Below are 17,481 nucleotides of genomic sequence, written 5' to 3'. Positions count from 1 at the left end.
ATGTTTCATAGACTTTAGTCATCAATAAATAATCATTAGTTGCAGACCAAGGACTAGTTTTAACACCCCGTTAACAAGAGAGGAGCTCAAGATTTGTTAAAGAAAAATTCACTTTAAAGGTGGGGTAGGTACATTTGAGAAACCGGCTCGAGATACACTTTTTGTTATATTCCATGGAATGCTATTAACATCCCGATAGCAATGAATATAAGTGCTTTGACAAAAAATCCATAAAAAAAAAAAAAGTCATCTGTGGAAGCTGTAGTACTGTAAAAAGCACCACCAATCATTTTAGCCGGCCTGGCTAAAGTAACTGGATGGCCTACCTGCCTGTCAGCCTTCCATCTGTGCACAAACGTATCTCGTGCCCTCATTGGTCATGTGCGCGTTCGTGTGTGTTGGAGGAGGGGCTCTGTGAGGAAGTGGCAGATTTTTTCCGGTTGTGTATTTTCAAATTCTAGCGCACTCGAGCTGGTTTCTCCAAAATTACCTACCCCACCTTTAATGTACATAATTATAAGTGTATATTCCAAAACAAAAATCACAATAAATTACCACACCAATTGCAATTATTTTTTATCTCCAACTGTACAATATTACTTGTATTGTTTAAGGGTACATTCTTCTATATTTGTATCTAAATGAAAAAAGGCTTTGCTATCTGAATCATGTTCTTTAACAGGGTTACACTGTATACTATAGAAATGCTGTATTGGTATTTAAAATGCATTTCTAACAGTCACAGAACTGGCTACATATTTGAGTTTAATTGCAAAAAAGACAAAAGACTGCATTCATTCAGCAATATCTTATTAAATAGATTTAGGAACAACGAATAAAACATTTTGTTGTTACAATTAGTTTACACAATTTCTCTTCCAGAAGGTTTAGCAAACTTTACTTCATTAAATATACATGTTTTTACATCTATTTAAAGTCTCATCTTGTTATTTTATATATATACTGGTAATGTGTTAACATGAACAGAAAGCAATGTTAAGAGTAAAAAATGCGATATGAAAAGGTCCAAACAAAACACAAGAAAGGATTCCACCAAACCACAGATTCAAAATAGGATCGACATGTATTTACTTTTAAAATAAAAAGTACAACATAATGGTGCGTTTTCTAGCATGATTTAAGATTAAAAAGGTATGATTTGTTTCTTACAAATATTTGACATAAAAAAAAATATATATTGAAAAAGACAAAACACTTTTACACAAGTATATTCTTAAAGTAGCACCCCCTTCAAAATAACTGAAAGGGATAGATTTATTTGTGTTTTTCACCTTATGGCCACCATCCTAAGAGCTGCTGGTTATTCTAACTCGTGTGTGATTCAAGGACGAGAGAGTCTGTGCTTGTGAAATCCAAAGAGTTTTCACTCTAACTGTAACAACTATGTGATCAATAAGAAAGTACAATACAAACTGGAGGGTAAAAGCTAAAAACAAGAGGAAGCTGCCTGTGGGCAAACATACATTTTGCTGTTAGGTGATAAGGCAGGTTCACTCACAACAACCAACAGAATCTTAATAAGGTGGCCAGCCGGTGTCCTGCACCCAGTAACATTAACAGTAAGAGTTCCCGGGAGAAAACCAGGTACAGTAAACATAAGAGGACACCAGTACACTGCAGGACTGAGGGGTTCAACAGAGTTTGTATGCGAGTGTGGAGAGGAACATTTGACCCAGAAAACAAAGTGACACATTGTGCATGTGATTTTTATCTGTGCATGCCATGATCTACAGAATCACTGCAAGGTGTGCTGAAAAAGTCAAATCACCTCAATTGCTCTCCTCTGTAAAAGAAGAAGCATTAGGATGAGGGGTCTGCTCTCTGTCCTCTCACGTGAACATCATCTCCACAGCACATATTAAGATGATGACCGTGAGGTTTTAGATTTTCAGTTTCTGCACACATCAGTAGCGGGTTGTCAAGCCTACTTTGTGACCTGACCAGTCTTTTCTTTCTCCGCCATGAGATCAACATTTAAATCAAACATTTCCACAGACTGCAAGCCATCAATTTGTGACCTGAATTTCAGCAATTATTACCACCATTTTCTAACTTAAATTACATACACCTGAAAAATGGTGCCCCTGTAGTGTCTGGACTTTAGGCTGTGTTCAAAATGCATACAAATATATAGTCGAATATATATATTCACACGAAGTATTACATAAAATGACTATGTAGTGCGTTCCAACTGCATAGTATGTTGAATTTGTGTACGTTGGTACGGCCTGAATGTACACTAGATTTGCAAGATTTCTTTATAAAGTATATTTAAATTTGCAAACAATGTATGTGATTAAAAGTCAAACACATTTTGACAGCCTCGATTTCATAGTTCTACAGGCTAGTTCAATGTTATCTAGCAAAGTAGTAGAGCAAGGAGGAGCATCACAGCCTGTGGAAATATAAGATTTTAACTTGGTCCTGGGCAAACATTTTTATTATACCCAGCGGTACAAGACATTTACAAGATCACTAAATATCTTTAAAGACCCAATTTAATGTTTTGATTCTTTTTGCGATCGAATCACAAGAATAGTATTGTTGTAGGTGTCAAAGTCATAACTGGGGCCACAGCTAACCATGCTGTTATAGACAAAGGTCTAAAACGGTTCAATCACAATCAGCCCCTTGATTTCAGGTCATTAAACAAAACAACGTTCATACTTATACTTTTGACATTTTAGGGTTTCTCACTCTGACACCCTGATCTTGTTGGCACCATTACATGTGCAAACAGTACTTGTAGCAAAAAGGCATTGATAATGAAGCTTGATTAAGCTATCCAGTTGTAACATTTAAGTGTTTTTCTCTTTTTTAAAACATCATGATATAAATGGAATGAAATAGAAGCAGCTTATATTAGGAACCATCTTTAGAAAGAAATGCTGACGCCAGCTGTGAGTTTCTAAACGCGCGCCTGTAGCTGAGGGTGGTCCATCGTCATCACACCGATCTTTAGGGGGCATGAACAAGTAGATTAATAAATATACTTTCAACATTTTGTAACAGAAAACTGCTTCAGGTAATCTCTAAACATCCACTTTCTGCTCATAAATAAATAAATAGCTTTAACGTTGTAGATAAAAAAAGTGAGGACATTTGGGAAGAGATGTCAAACTAATTTCTTTTTAAGTTTCTAAATAGCAATAAAAAGCCAATACTTGTAAAAGAAGTGTTGGTATGTGGGAAACACGCAATCAGATGAAATAACAAATAAAGAGCTTTTAGGTTTAGTAGAAAACTAAATATTTAGTGTATTAGCTGTCGTTTTTCTCATTCTAATACTTTCATCATTTCATCATTTACCAAGATTATATCTCTGCAAACTCTTTAATGGCATTTTTAAAATTGCTGTTTTTCCAATTAAAAACACAAAAGGCACAAAGTGTCGAATTAGAGACTAGCTCTTCAGGCCTAATAAGTAACAGGCTGCTGATGCTCTGAAACTTTACTCATTAAACTTTACTCCGCTAAATGTACCGCCACAACCTGAACTACAACAGACAGAGACAAACATCAGCAGTTAATTAAAGAGGGATAAAAGTGGGAGGCATGCGAGGGAGCGCAAATAGGAGGAGGAGGAATGTAGGGAAATTAATAATCATCAAACTGCAATAACATTAAACTCTCCCAAATCCCTCTGTTATTTGAAAATACTCCATATCCAGACAAAACCACCACCTTTACTTCCTAGTACAATCATGTACAGGCTTACTGAATGTACTCATGTAAAGTGGGTTTGGAAAGTGTCGGTGGGGTACTATTTATGGGTAGAGCTTGTTTTGTAGTTTTGTAATACAAAAAGGATTTGTTCCATAAGTGTGAAAAGTCATTTTAGTTACTGATGCATAATATTGACACATTGAAGAGATGTAAACTGGTTTTGTGAAGATCAAACTGAAGCGTCTACTGCTTCAGAGAAATGGGGGATGCAAGTTTCTTTACCGCGAGATGAGTGGATGTTTTGTGTGCTGAACAGGTCTCTGAGTGGGTTTTACTGAAGAAACGGGGGCATGAGCTGCGGAGAGACATTCTGCTTTTGAACTCAGGAGGCAGATAGTGCAAAAATAAAAAACTCACAATCACTTTGCATGGCTAAGGGCACCTGACGAACAACTCCCATCAATCTGTATGACCCAACGTGCATTGTAGCGCTCAAGCTAGTTTTGTTGAGGCTGAAGGTGTGTGAGCACATGTGTGTGTTTGTGTGTGTGTCTCTAATGAGGGAGCATAACAAGTTAAGAGGCGGATGATCCATACCAGGAATTTTGCATAATCCTCGATTGACATAATCTAATCTACTGAGTTTTCGGTAAAATATGTTTTATAATGTTGTTAAATTAGCAAGTAATGATCCAAACATTCAGCATGAATGTTTGATGTCCATCTGTCTCCTCCTGGATTATAGTGCAATTAAAATAATGCACAAAAGAAGTTTTTCTCTTAAGGCAAACACACATGCACACACACCAACTAACCTCCGCATGGTGACATCTTTTATAGCATGCTGTGACTTGCTATAGCATGCTTTAAATAGCATAGTGGGAAGTGGGAAAAGACTGGCACGAGCTAAAGAAAACACATACTGGGGGCGGGGTGGGGGGGGGATTGTGCATCACACACAGTCCCGAATCCTGCATCGCTTCAGTCCTGTCCATTTACCTTATTGTACCATCCCTTGCTCCCCAACTTCAGCCACATTTTGGATGTTGTGGCCCCAGCCTGTTGGCTATACCCCACTCTCCCCTGGAGCTGCGCCTCCCTCCCCTCCCCCCTTCACTGCATCCTCATGTCCCTTTCTGCTCCTGCAGGCTCCCTGTAGCTTCCCCCACTGGTAGCCTTGGAAGGTGGGGCTGATGGGGAAGTACTTGAAGACCGGGTGTCTGCGGAGAAAGTCCATCCCAACTGGCAGATCATACGATCTCATCCCTTCCAGCTCTGCTGTGCTGACACCAGTGCCACGCTTCAACTTCCCGATGCCTCGCTCTTCAGCGGTGCCTGAGCAGAGAAGAAAGACAGATTAATCATAGTTTTTACTTTGGAGATATAACTGCTCCGAAAGAAAGCTATGACTAAACATTTTAATCACTGGACATTTTTTCCATCGTTCACACGAAACAGCCAGCCCATACTTTAACGCCCAGCTTTTCACTCAACGTGTAAAAATAAACACTGTATAAAAAAGGTTCACTTTTTATAATATAAATGAAAAAGGACATTTGACACAGGACTTGCACTACATACAAAAAAAACTGTCAAATGAACACATTGTCAAGTTGATAAAGCCATTGCATTTATAGCCCAAAGATCATTTCAGGCTGCATTTCTTTTAAAAATACTGAGTTGGACAGATGTACGAAAAAGAGAGTACGAAACCCCTTACCAGGTATGGTATTGTCCAAAACGAAGGCTACAGAGCCTCCGACAAACATGGCAGTGGTGAGGAGCACGTTCAACACTTGATCTACGCCAACTATTCCTGCAAATTATGAAAAAAGACAGGGGCTTAGTTACTCTTCAAAAAAACAATTAAATGTCTCTCAGTTTCAGTCATATTTCAGTACCAGAAACACACATTTTGGAATATCCTCACAAACTCAAACTTAACTTAAACTATACCAGTTATAGTTCAGTAAATTCCCTCCTAAGACAGCCAGTCAGTGATTTATCCAGAGAAACTACTCACTGGATGTATTTGCATCTATTGGGTTTGTTTATTCACAAGTCATTCATGGATCAGTCTACAAAGTGTTAGCAGTTTGAATGTAACCGCGACAAAAAATATCTCAAAATGTTTAAGAGAATGCAGTTGGAGGTCCAGATGTGCAAGACTTGGGAAAAAACGATGTGATAAATGTAAATGCTTACAGCAGAAACTGATCAATAATGCGAGTGTGGCTGAGAAGTAACAAAAAAACATGGCTGAAAATGTCAGACACAAAAGCAGAGGTTGCGCTAGATTTTTTCGCTGCCCGTCGGATTTTGACGGACAGGATCGTAAAATTTCCTTCAAAATCCAGTATTACCAGACATTTCAATGATTTGTATGGCAAAGTTAGGTTTGGAAACGGTATCATTTCCTTTTGGGCATGTGTTAATTTCCTTTCTCTCTCACTGACCACTGTATGTGTTAAACCAAAGTTACTCAGAGTCATAACTCAGTAGTCATAACTCAGTATGTTACTCCTGTTAATCACAAATAATTCAAAAGAGGTGCAGGGTACAGAGAATCTTGTGCAGAGCAATATTTGAAATGCTCCATTAATCGGTACTGAGCTAAATGTGAGTCACAATTATCCCTCATGATAATTCTAAGTACACGGCCATTGTGTTTCTTGTGTATCTGCCCCCGACTTACCGGTGACCAATGGGTTCTCTTTGAGGTAGCTGGGAAGCGTCAGGCCGAAGAAGATGGAGAAGCCAAGAACAAAGAGGTTCCTGGAGGAGTTGAGGTCAACAAACTGCAGGTTGGAGAGTCCCACGGCTGTGATCATCCCAAACAGGGTGCAGAACAGAGCTCCCAGGACGGGGTCGGGCAGGGAGGCAAACAGGGCGCTGAATTTACCCACGAGCCCCAGCAGCACCATCATGGCAGCTCCATACTGAATCACACGTCTGCTGCCCACCTGGGGGACCAATCAGAAATCAGAGGTCAGAGGGAGCAAAGACAGGTCAGCCAGGGTGGGCTACAATATCAATTCAACAAATAATGCTCCCACCAACCAGTTCATAGCACATGGTAATGTGATGCTACACATTATGTTATTTATAGAACATTATAAAATAGCTGAATGAAAATATTCAATATCCTTATGTATAGTATTAGTGACGGATGTTTCCAGGGCATGATTTTGAAGCATCACAGTGTATTTGTACCTCTACTTTAACAGAATCACACTTTGTAAGAAGGGCTAATGGGTAAAGATCAGTGTGAGGAACTTTGAGATTTTTTATTGCAATGTAGGGCTGAAACGATAACGACTGTTCTCATTATGAATTTATGTGACTAAAATGTAATCTATAAATGAGAGAATTGTGAAAAATGCCCATGAACATTTTGCCCGAGCAAACATTTTGTCAAACCAACACCCAAAACCCGATCATATTTCATTTTAACAGTGGAAAAGGAAAAATATCCTCACATTTAAGAGAATCCGCAAATCAGGTATTTTTTCCGTTGAAAAGAGTTAGGGTTAAAACAGTTGAACATTATTTGTCTTTCTTCATATTTTTCACTTACCCTCTCAGCTCCTGTTTATTTATTTTACACAAATACACCATCACAGTAAATAAATAACATTATTAATTGCAGTGAGCAAACACTGTTACCTTTGTGATTCCAAGAACGCCTATATTCGGACTGGAGGAGGTGGAGCCATTTCCTGTCCCGAAAACACCATCCAGCACACAGGAGATCCCCTCCACAAATATCCCCCTACATAGAAAACAATGAAATTATTTTAATTTCACTTGATTTCCAAACAAACTCAATTGTTACAATGATGAACAGAGACTATTTGAATTGAAGGGTCACCTATTGATGGCGTGGATGGGGGGTGGAGGAGCACAGGAGAGACGTGCGCAGGCGTAGTAATCTCCGATGGATTCGATGATGCTGGCCACCACAGCACTCATCATGCCGATCACACCTGCAGCCGTTACTGTCGGGAAGCCCCACTGGACTGTGGAGGTAAAACACAGAGTGGGTCAGAGAGGAGAAACAGCTGCATTCATTATGGTATGATTTACAACACTATGATCGGCCTTCCCTCCAACTATTTTACCTTTGGTTCTATTTATTGGTTTCTGTCAGTAGAGTCCTGTGATATATACTTGTTTATATCATAGTTAAAGCATTTTCACATGTTCTTAAGGAGAGAAAAGTATTTCGATAAGACTTGGAAAATCGATTACCAGATTTCTTTTTAATCTATTTTCCTCTCAGTGCTCCCTACAAAATTGTCGAACACAGCACAACACCAACAATCTGTTCCTCCTCACAAACACTTACATGGGTACGGTATCTTAAACCACGGGGCGGCTTGGACGATTCCTTGACGCGCGTCTGTGCGGGCTTGGTAACCGTATTTGTCTACTTCCGGCGGGAAAACGTCCGTCACAGTGAAAATGAAACACAGCAGCCATGACACGAGGATGGCCATTATGATCTGGGTCAAAGAAACAACGCTTATTAGATATTCATATTGCAGATAAAGTTAAATAAATAAAAACTATTTATTCATTGGAGTCCTGCACCAATTTGTGTACATGCAACACCAATATATATATATATATATATATATTCAATCAATTCATATTTTTGAGGAACACATTAAAAAAATCACTTTTCGCTTCCTGTAAAAACAGTTGCTGGGTAAAAAAAGTGCGACACCTATTGGTAAAATATAGTATTCCAATCTAGAACAGTGTTTGGTTTAATGTCAAACTATATAAGACTAATATAACGTTTAAAAATACTGAAAATAAAGATGCTCTATCTTTAACTTTACCATGACTTAAAACTTTAATAATTTACTTGATTTAACTCATAACAGCGAGAACATTTTTATTTAAGTTGTTTGCAGATTTACAGCTTTTCCAAAGTAAAAAAACCAAGCACTTTTTAAGCTTTTCCAGCACATTTCAACTATGGTAAATTAAATGTGTATGTTTGTGTGCTTACATCAGACTAATAGAGAACTGAATTTAAGAGAGTTTATATTTAAATGTGTCACCAGATGGCAGGAGAGGACTGGTGGTTCATATACTGCACATACGCATGCAGACAGGAATACTTGCACCTGCTCCAAGGGAGAATTAAATTAGCTCTGTTGAATATTCTTGACTAAGAGGGGAACTCAGTTATTAGTGAGGGCAAGGGGGGAAGATGCTAATAAATAAACTCATCTAACGTGAACATTTACCAGTCAAGAGGCAACAAGCTAAAGTATGCATGTAACTCAGGCCCGCCCCTCCCTACACGCAGATCACGCAGACTACGTGGGGCCTCACCTCGTGGCGTGGGCCTCATCTTGCGGAGGGAACCTCATCAGAAGCGCAACAGTTCAGAGGCTTCGGCGCTCACGCACGTGCTCCACTAGCACCCCCCCCCCCCCCTCGACGCTCGCGACACAGAGGGCCTCATCACACAACTTTGCGTGGGGCCACAAGTTGGCCAGGGGCGGCCCTGATGTAACTGTAGGAGGGGTTATGTACTTACAGGGAACATTTTGAAGACCTGCAGCCTGTATAAAGTCCAGCCTTTCTTGTGCTTGTAGACGGGCAGAGGGAAGTGAACGTTTCTGGCATATTGAGAGAAGAGCAGCACCAAGAAGATAGTCCTGCAGACAGAAACATGAACTTGTTATTTTCTCTAGTCAACACAATATTCTCCTGTGAGGAAGCTTATCCTGTGCTAACATGTTCCAGACATCTACGTCCAACACAGACCCCAGAGGCTTCAAAGCCAATCAATTATCCTAATTGCCGGTGAATAAGCAAATCAGTGGCAATTACAGGCACATATCCCCTCTCCCTGTGGAGCCAAACGAGGAGGCCCCCGGCTACAGTGCAAAACAGCAGGAACTGATGTCACAACACGTGAATATCACAGCTTTGAAGTGGATCTTCCCCCATGAATCAATCCTCTGTTTCTTTACATCATACAGTATGTTCTATCCTTAAGGAAAAACAAACGCTTTCTTTATGTCTCTATTTTTAACTGTACATATTCTTTGTAAAGGAAGAGCACTCGAAAGTTTATTTGACTGTAAATCAGTCACTGAGCTACAGGCTACCATGCAGATATAATACTCATATTTGTACAAATGCTTAAGACAACACTCAAAATATGTAGTATAAAGTATTTTGATGTAAAAAGCTGTCAGTTAAGTTCTGAAATTGGGAAAGGAATGCCGAGTTTCAGCGGTTTCCAATGGTGACAACATGTATTTATAGACACTTAGCATTCCTACAGCATTGTCTACTATAGCAGATCGTCGGTATATTTAGTGTGTTCCTGAATATTTCCACTAACTACCATCTGTATCCTCAGTATGTACTGAACACATAAAGGGATCACTAATATTCCCAGATGAGGGTCACTATTAGGACGTTTTTGGACACCTGAATGTGCATTTCTTTGTGTAAAGTCTGAACCTACAGCATAGCGATGCCCCAGTGTTTTCCGGCCCTCTCCCCCGCAGCCTGGAACCCAGACAGACCGATGAGCGTCACGGTCGGGGTGATGGTCAGAGGTCCGATGAATCTCAGCAGGAGCCCAGGCAGACCCAGCGCTCCGATACACACCTCGATCAAAGATGACACGATGATAGCCCCTTGGATCTGGCAGAACATTGAAATTATAGAGACAGATGTATACATCATTATGAACAAAATGTATTAATGAAAACAAAAAGCAGCGAATAAATCAGAATGAGCATGTTGGATTTGTTATTAAAGTGTAACCCAAAAAAAGAAATCCTTAAAGAAATCCTGGGAAATCACATTTAAGGAGCCATTGTTTTCTTGGTTGGAGGAGATGAGGTTACAGAATCAAAATCCTGTTAGTCCTGTCTTAATCCTTCTTTGTGTTCACTCCGCTCACTTTTTATCACATCCTGCCCTCAGACCATTGATGTCTCATTCAACAATTGTATTTGGCCGGATTGAGTTAAGTCTCATTCATGCGTCACATTAAAATCAATTGCTCAAAAGGCTTACGCTAACGGAAAAAGGTTAATACAAATTAACAGCTTCTTTCACGGAAACTACACCCTGAAGCCATACAGAATGGGGACTTGATATTTAGAATAGACCGCTTTATCATCCGCTCACGTAGAGATTTGACTTCACAGACACACAAACATTTAAACTCTGCCATATGAGATACATAACAATATATAGGTTATAAGAAAAAAAAAAAATTTTGATGATAACAAAATAATTGGTCATTATTCATGCTTAAGTAGCAGAAAGTACTGTTTTCAACCTTTAAAATACAGAGATGACCTGCTTTTCTCCGTTTTATATCATATTAAATCAAATGTATTTGATTTTTCAAAACATCTCAAGACTTGGACTTTGAGAAACTGGGATGTTTTTTTACACTAATTTATAGACCAAACCATTATTTGTAAAAAAAAAAACAAGTAGTAGATTATTATTAATGAGGGAAGATTTGTATCTGCGTATGTATCACTAGCAAATGACGAAGTTAACCAAGCGCTGACTACAACAGAACCCATCTTCTCAGGCTCCTATTATAGTTACTGTTGATGTTAATGTAACCTGCATATTGTCTCTTATATTTCCACTGTCATGCATACACACAGTACACACAGTCCATCCTGAACTGTACAGCGTGCCCTCTCCTAGTTTACCCATAGTTGTGTAAAAATGTCCATAAGGAGTTATTAAGCTGACTGACATCTTTCTCTCATATTTTCTTGACTTCAGTTTCCTTTACTCATGAACAACAACATATTTTAAATTCTTTAATTTGTCTTTCGCTCACCTCTCGTATCCTGGGGTGCCAGATGTGCTCTGTGTTCAGAAGCTCTGTGCTGTTGAATAGTGGAACCTCTGATGATGGAAAAGACAGGGAGATGAATAATTAGAGAAGGGGAGAACTTCATTAGCTCACTATATACGTATGTATTCCCTACAGTCCCTGCAAGCTTTGATGCTGACAACATTTGGGATCAATGTAAACAAAGATCAAATAACATGTATAATATGTTTTTATCATATCTACCCTCACAAACCATTTGGTCTATTTACATTTTTAAATGATAACTCGATAATCCGTTTCGCCAGCAACAAACAGATCTAAAAAGGAAGAATTTCAATCTGATGTTATTTGTATTGACAAAACTCTTTAGTTACCTCCTGTGTTATTACACTTCCATTTGTCCAGTGACAGGATTGCTCTGGCTGGTGCAAGGAAGGCAAAAGCACTGGCCTGAAACAAAGGCAACCTAAACAAAGGAAAGCACTATTAAAAAAAACATGTATATTCACTTAAACTTATAACAAAGGAGTGTTTAAATCAAGTATAGAAAGCAGGGTCACTGGGCGACATCATTTCAGGTGAGTCATCATTGTGGGATACACAGTTGATGAACTTATGTGAAGTAAGAATAACCCTGACCTTTTGTCCGGATCATGTGAGATCACATGATAGGGTAGGAAGAATAATTATTGATATCACAAATGTTCTCCTTCCCCTTTTATCTTCCTCTTTACCCTCAAACCACCCCATACCCACTACAGACTAAAGTACATGATATATTTGCTGTAACCGTCTTAAAGATCCAGAAACTAGTCCGCAACATTCTATAGTAAGGCTGACCTCTAATGAACTGTAATAAGCGGTGGTGGCAGTATAGGGATATCAAAAAAGATCAAACGATAGAGAATAATACAAAAACTCCTATGAGGTCATAGAAGTTCAAATGCAATGAACATCTATAAAGGCTGTGAATAAGTTGAAAAAAAGGGATCAAGAACATTTATGTTCTTAAGAAAGAGGAAGTGAAGATATAGTATTTAGTACACCTGCTTATTTGAAGTTTAACCTGTCCGCCGACTACAAACTGATTTCCAGATGTTATGTATTTTCAAATAAAACATGACAAAAATCACATTGGGATGGACCCATTGTTGTGTGCGTGTAATTATAACCCTTTTGTAAAGCTGCTTGTTCCCAATGAGTCTGACTCGTGTCAGAAAGCAAGGAAAATACCAAGAGAAAGACCGCCAGAGATCATACAATGTCCCGTTTGTTGCTATGACAGCATGCTGCACATCGACTTCACATACACAAAAATGACTGTTCCACTATTATCTGTAGACATGTTGCTACTGGCTTTGCGTAATGGGTTGGTTATCAACTGGTAATGCTAACAAAAGGTAACCGTCTTCTTGACTTGTTGTACTGGCACTTGATGCAACTAAGATATGGCGTGAGTCCCAGCTCCGATATCTGACTTCCTGTGTAAATGGAACACAACATTAAAAACAAATGCTAGTGAGTTGCATTATGGGAAGTGAGGGATCCTGCATTGTTGGATTTTGAGCCATACTGTGTCAGAGACTGAAAGGCATTATATTTGTACCTTTTTGCAACAATTTTGACTAGACTATTAATTTGAAACATGAAAGGACGGCATGGCACCATTAAAAACAGAGGATCCTAAAAAGGAAAACAAATGAAGAATAAAAACAAAATAAGACAATGCTTGCAGACCATTTATCATTTATGGAGGCACCAGTCGAGGACATGGAGTTGGTGTCAAAAAGAAAAGCGAGTATCTGTCTGTTTGGGTTTGTGTAGGGTGAAAATGACTCAAAAAACATCAAAGGTAGGAAAAGTACTGAGAGGGAAACATGACAGAAGAAGGGAGGAGGAACATGTGAGGGGTGAATATTATGGGAAATATTTTCAGGCAGGTGCTTATTCAACCGATTGTAATTAATCTTGGAAGAACTGAGTAAAATGTAGAGTTCCTGGTATGGCTTCAAGCAGGCTACTTCCTTCTTGGTTAATATGGTGCAACAAAAAACATGTGACTGTGTGTTTAATTGATTATAGCTTGTCCAGTCACGCAATCATTGAACTTGTAGGTCCCCCCTCTGGTCTGCGGTCAAATTCATTTTGACCGCAGACCAGAGGGGGGACCTACAAGTTTTCTCTGTTGTCTCAATTATGAAACAAAAAGCTACTTCTTGGGAGATTTACTTTATACTCTTTTACAATTGCAGTCATATGAACAAAACAAGGAACTGCAATTGTCATTTAATGCATACAGGAGAACTGTCACTGCTTTATTTATGTGAGATATTTACAATACAAATATGTATTCAATCTGACTAATAAAAGGACGTGTATGCATATACTAAAATATGTGCACACAAACACACTTAAGCCCACTCCAAAGTGACATGTAGAGGGAGGATGGAGAAAGAGGTACTTCATGTCGACAATGACCCTCATCTTTAAGTGGTTCTTAGAGATGAGAGGGAGAAGAAAGGGGAGAGAATAGAAAGGGTGGAGGTGAGGAAGTGAAAGACAGAATACAATGTACGAATTGTAGAAAACCTGTACATACAAACTGTATACCTGGGGGTGTGTTTGTTATTTAGGACAGCTTTTCCCTAAGTATTTAGAGACAGTGATGTGAGTATACCTGCAGCCCAGTGTAGTCTGAAGCAGGGTGGTGATCCCCACGCAGAAGAAGATGGTCCCAATGAGCTGGCTGATGGCCCACTGATCGAAGCCCACGCACATCGCATCAGCCAGGAGAAATGGCACAGCGATGGTTCCACTGAAACATGTCAGGTAGTGCTGCAAGAGAAGAAGCCACAGTCAGCGGGGGGGGGGTGGGGGTGTGACAGTCAGTACCTACGGACACTGATTGTATCCTCAGCACAAAAACACCATAGTTATAGAGCATGTTCCAAAAATACATCAATCATCAGTATAAACCTTTTTTCTTTAAGATCCTTATCTTATAGGTACATTTAGAAAACTCCTACCCATTTGTAAATAGCCTTGTGATTCCCTTTTAGTTAAAAACATATTAATGCCACACATATTGTGCCAGGAGAATACAGTGTAGCTGTGTTTAAACCACTTCACATGTTGCCTTATTACTTTAATAGAACCAATGGTGACCCTCTGGCTTGATTTGAATCTTTTAGGGGCTTTGTCCTGAAAAGGACCATCCATTTTGGAAAACATTTACTGCTAAAAGTTTTGTTCTTTAACAGCTCATTTGGTATATCAGGAGAAATATGAAGGAGTTTCACCTTTTGATGAAATCACCTGAAAAAACCTAACTATGAGAAAACCAGCATTAACAGGCCGACTCACTTACATTGTTTTTACAATTCCCTGTAATACATAGCCCTCTGATCACCATTCTTTCATTGCCATCAGCATGACTGTTACTATGTCTCCATAATACTGCTCCCAGTCTAATCTTCATCCACCTTACCCACCTGACTGCCTTGTGTAGGTGAAACCCCTGAATCTAAAGAAATCTTGCACAACTAAGAAAAAACTGAACAAAGAAGCAGGCAGATTCACATGTATGCTTCTCTCCTTAACAATTTTGCATTTATTTTTTGTTATCGGCTGTATTAGTTACATATTCCATAGTTGAAAAAACACTGAATCATTAGTATATTTGGGCAATGTGTTTAAATTAAGATATATCTACATTTTTATCTACATTTATATCCAATTCATATAGTTGTGAAAAATGAAGGTGAGTAACAGTGTTAAATGAACTGGTATTGATATTGATATACTTTATTAATCCCCGTGGCGAAATTGTTTCTCTGCATTTGACCCATCCTAGTGTTAGGAGCAGTGTGCTGCCATTTTGAACGGCGCCCGGGGAGCAGTTAGGGAACGGTGCCTTGCTCAGGGACACCTCGGTAGTACTTGGTCTTGTCGGGACTTGAACTGGTGACCTTCCAGTTGCCAAGCCAAGTCCCTAACGACTTCGCCACCACCGCCCCGGTATATATACCCATCACCCTTTGCTAATCTGTCTCAACAGACAGGCCAATATGTTCTTTGGCATTTTGAGCCAGAACATTCAGAGCAGTATCAAGCCAAAATATTCTACAATGAGTGGATTTGTGTCCAGATGTACACTTCTAATGTATGTGATAACTGTCTTCAGGTAAAGCAGTATTAAGTGTTTTGTACGACGGTCTAATTTGGAGGATGGCTTAGCCTTGGTGAATCTTTCCCTTAGACATTGTGATCACACAGTGAAAACATTACCACACTGAACGTCCAGCATGACGATTACTGTGTTCATATGACTATTTTTGTGTCTGACGTCCGGTTGTGTAATAAGTACTGTTGACAGTCAGATGAAAAATACTGCATTGAGGTGACAAGTACGACCACAGTGAAGGATTTGACAAAGCCTGATTTTACTGTACAGGACGAGTGAGTGCATGTTTTCGCTCTCATATCGTGAGACACCTTCGCCTATACAGTAGATGACTGACATTAGACACTGCAAATGAGCCATGACACAAAAATAAATTAAATCAGTAGATCTACCTGTAAGCCTAAGAACACACACAGGTACCAGGGTGGGGTGTCTTCAATGGTATAGATCATATCCATCCTCCGTGCGTCAACACTGTCTGTGCTTTCCAACGTCTCAGACATTGAGCTCTACACACACAAAGAAATAAGATCGATGTCATGTCAATTCAAAACGTTTTTAACATGTTTAATTTGTCCTGTTCATGTCAAGTGTTTATGAGAAAAAAGCACATCTTAGCTGATTTTTTATGAATGTATAACTAAACAGGAAAGTGACAGAAAAAAATAAGAAAAATGCAACGCATGAATCCATTAGAAAAGAAAAATGCACAGTCACAGTGACAGGGGAAAAAGAGGGAACGTCACACGGAGACTGTTTGAGAATCTGTGCCGGCAAGTGTTTGTGTTTCCATTACATGTCATTTGTTAGACGCTTTTATCCAAAGCGACTTACATACATTCAGAGACAATCCCCACAGGAGCAATTTGGGGTGAAGTGTCTTGCCCAGGGACACAACGACATGCTGACTGCAGTGGGATTCGAACTTGTTATCACCTGATTCGAAGTCCAGCACACTATCCACTGAGCCACAGCCTCCCACTTTCCCTGCTTTAAATACTAAGAATGAGGTAAATAGTGAAATATACAACATATAAACTAACCACTTTCAATAATTCGTCAAAAACATGAATAAAGGAGGAGAAGCCACAGTGAGCTGTTGGAGAGTTGTGCTCTGCTGTTGGGTGGGATGCTACTCTGACTCCCTTAATAACAGTGTGCGTTTGTTTAGTTTCAATGTAAACGGACACGCCAGCTGATTTTCTGTTGCATTTTCTAAAGAAAAGCTGCTCAAGTTTGTGTGGGCTGAAAAACACACTTGATGTTACTACAGTAACCACAAGTTATAAACTCACTAGGACTGAAATCTGAGGGATTACATCTTAAAAATGTTGGGGAAAGATCAGGAAGGAAATGGAAAGCCATTGAAAGTGCGATTGCAAGTAGGCTTTTGGAACCATGTGACTATCTGTAGAGGGTTACTTTGGGGTAAAACAGCACTTTGGATGAATAAAAACATGTGAGGATCGTGTGTTTCACTTCTTCATTTTCTAACTCCAGTTACCTTCTCTGCTCCTTGATTATCTTTAGTGTAGATGGCCATCAGCTCTGTGTTCTCAGTATCCTGGTCTCCACTGGCCCCGCCCACGCCGTTAACCACCACCTTAACACACAAACAGACATGCATAATTACAATGTATTAAGAAAGACTGCAGATACTGGCAGTGTAGACAAAATGCTGCAAGACCTGCAGAACCACAACAAAAGATTAAAAATAAAGAGTGTCAGGGTCCGACTGTGTGCTAAGCTGTCGACTCTAAAG

General features: G+C 39.4%; 1 protein-coding gene across 9 annotated transcripts in view; it reads right to left on the bottom strand.

Moving 5' to 3' along the window:
- Positions 1 to 559: 559 nt before the first annotated feature.
- Positions 560 to 17,481, bottom strand: part of slc23a2 (solute carrier family 23 member 2) — a 69,619-nt gene continuing 52,697 nt past the window's right edge. For 8 of the 9 annotated variants that reach the window (XM_034090321.1, XM_034090322.1, XM_034090320.2 and 5 more), the window contains 13 exons: positions 17,224 to 17,322; positions 16,112 to 16,228; positions 14,214 to 14,371; positions 11,911 to 12,002; positions 11,540 to 11,607; positions 10,187 to 10,368; positions 9,245 to 9,365; positions 8,036 to 8,192; positions 7,559 to 7,706; positions 7,354 to 7,459; positions 6,383 to 6,650; positions 5,408 to 5,503; positions 560 to 5,022 (listed from right to left, as the gene is read on the bottom strand). In XM_034090321.1, coding sequence (XP_033946212.1) covers positions 4,754 to 5,022; positions 5,408 to 5,503; positions 6,383 to 6,650; positions 7,354 to 7,459; positions 7,559 to 7,706; positions 8,036 to 8,192; positions 9,245 to 9,365; positions 10,187 to 10,368; positions 11,540 to 11,607; positions 11,911 to 12,002; positions 14,214 to 14,371; positions 16,112 to 16,228; positions 17,224 to 17,322 — 1,881 coding nt within the window. In that variant the 3' untranslated portion in view covers positions 560 to 4,753. The remainder of the gene's footprint in view (positions 5,023 to 5,407; positions 5,504 to 6,382; positions 6,651 to 7,353; positions 7,460 to 7,558; positions 7,707 to 8,035; positions 8,193 to 9,244; positions 9,366 to 10,186; positions 10,369 to 11,539; positions 11,608 to 11,910; positions 12,003 to 14,213; positions 14,372 to 16,111; positions 16,229 to 17,223; positions 17,323 to 17,481) is intronic. The other variant, XR_004552744.2, reaches the window with a different exon arrangement.

This window comes from Pseudochaenichthys georgianus, chromosome 9 (assembly GCF_902827115.2).
Source record: "Pseudochaenichthys georgianus chromosome 9, fPseGeo1.2, whole genome shotgun sequence".
In the NCBI taxonomy this organism is placed as follows: Eukaryota; Metazoa; Chordata; class Actinopteri; order Perciformes; family Channichthyidae; genus Pseudochaenichthys; species Pseudochaenichthys georgianus.
This window is presented reverse-complemented; position numbering and strand designations above follow the sequence as displayed.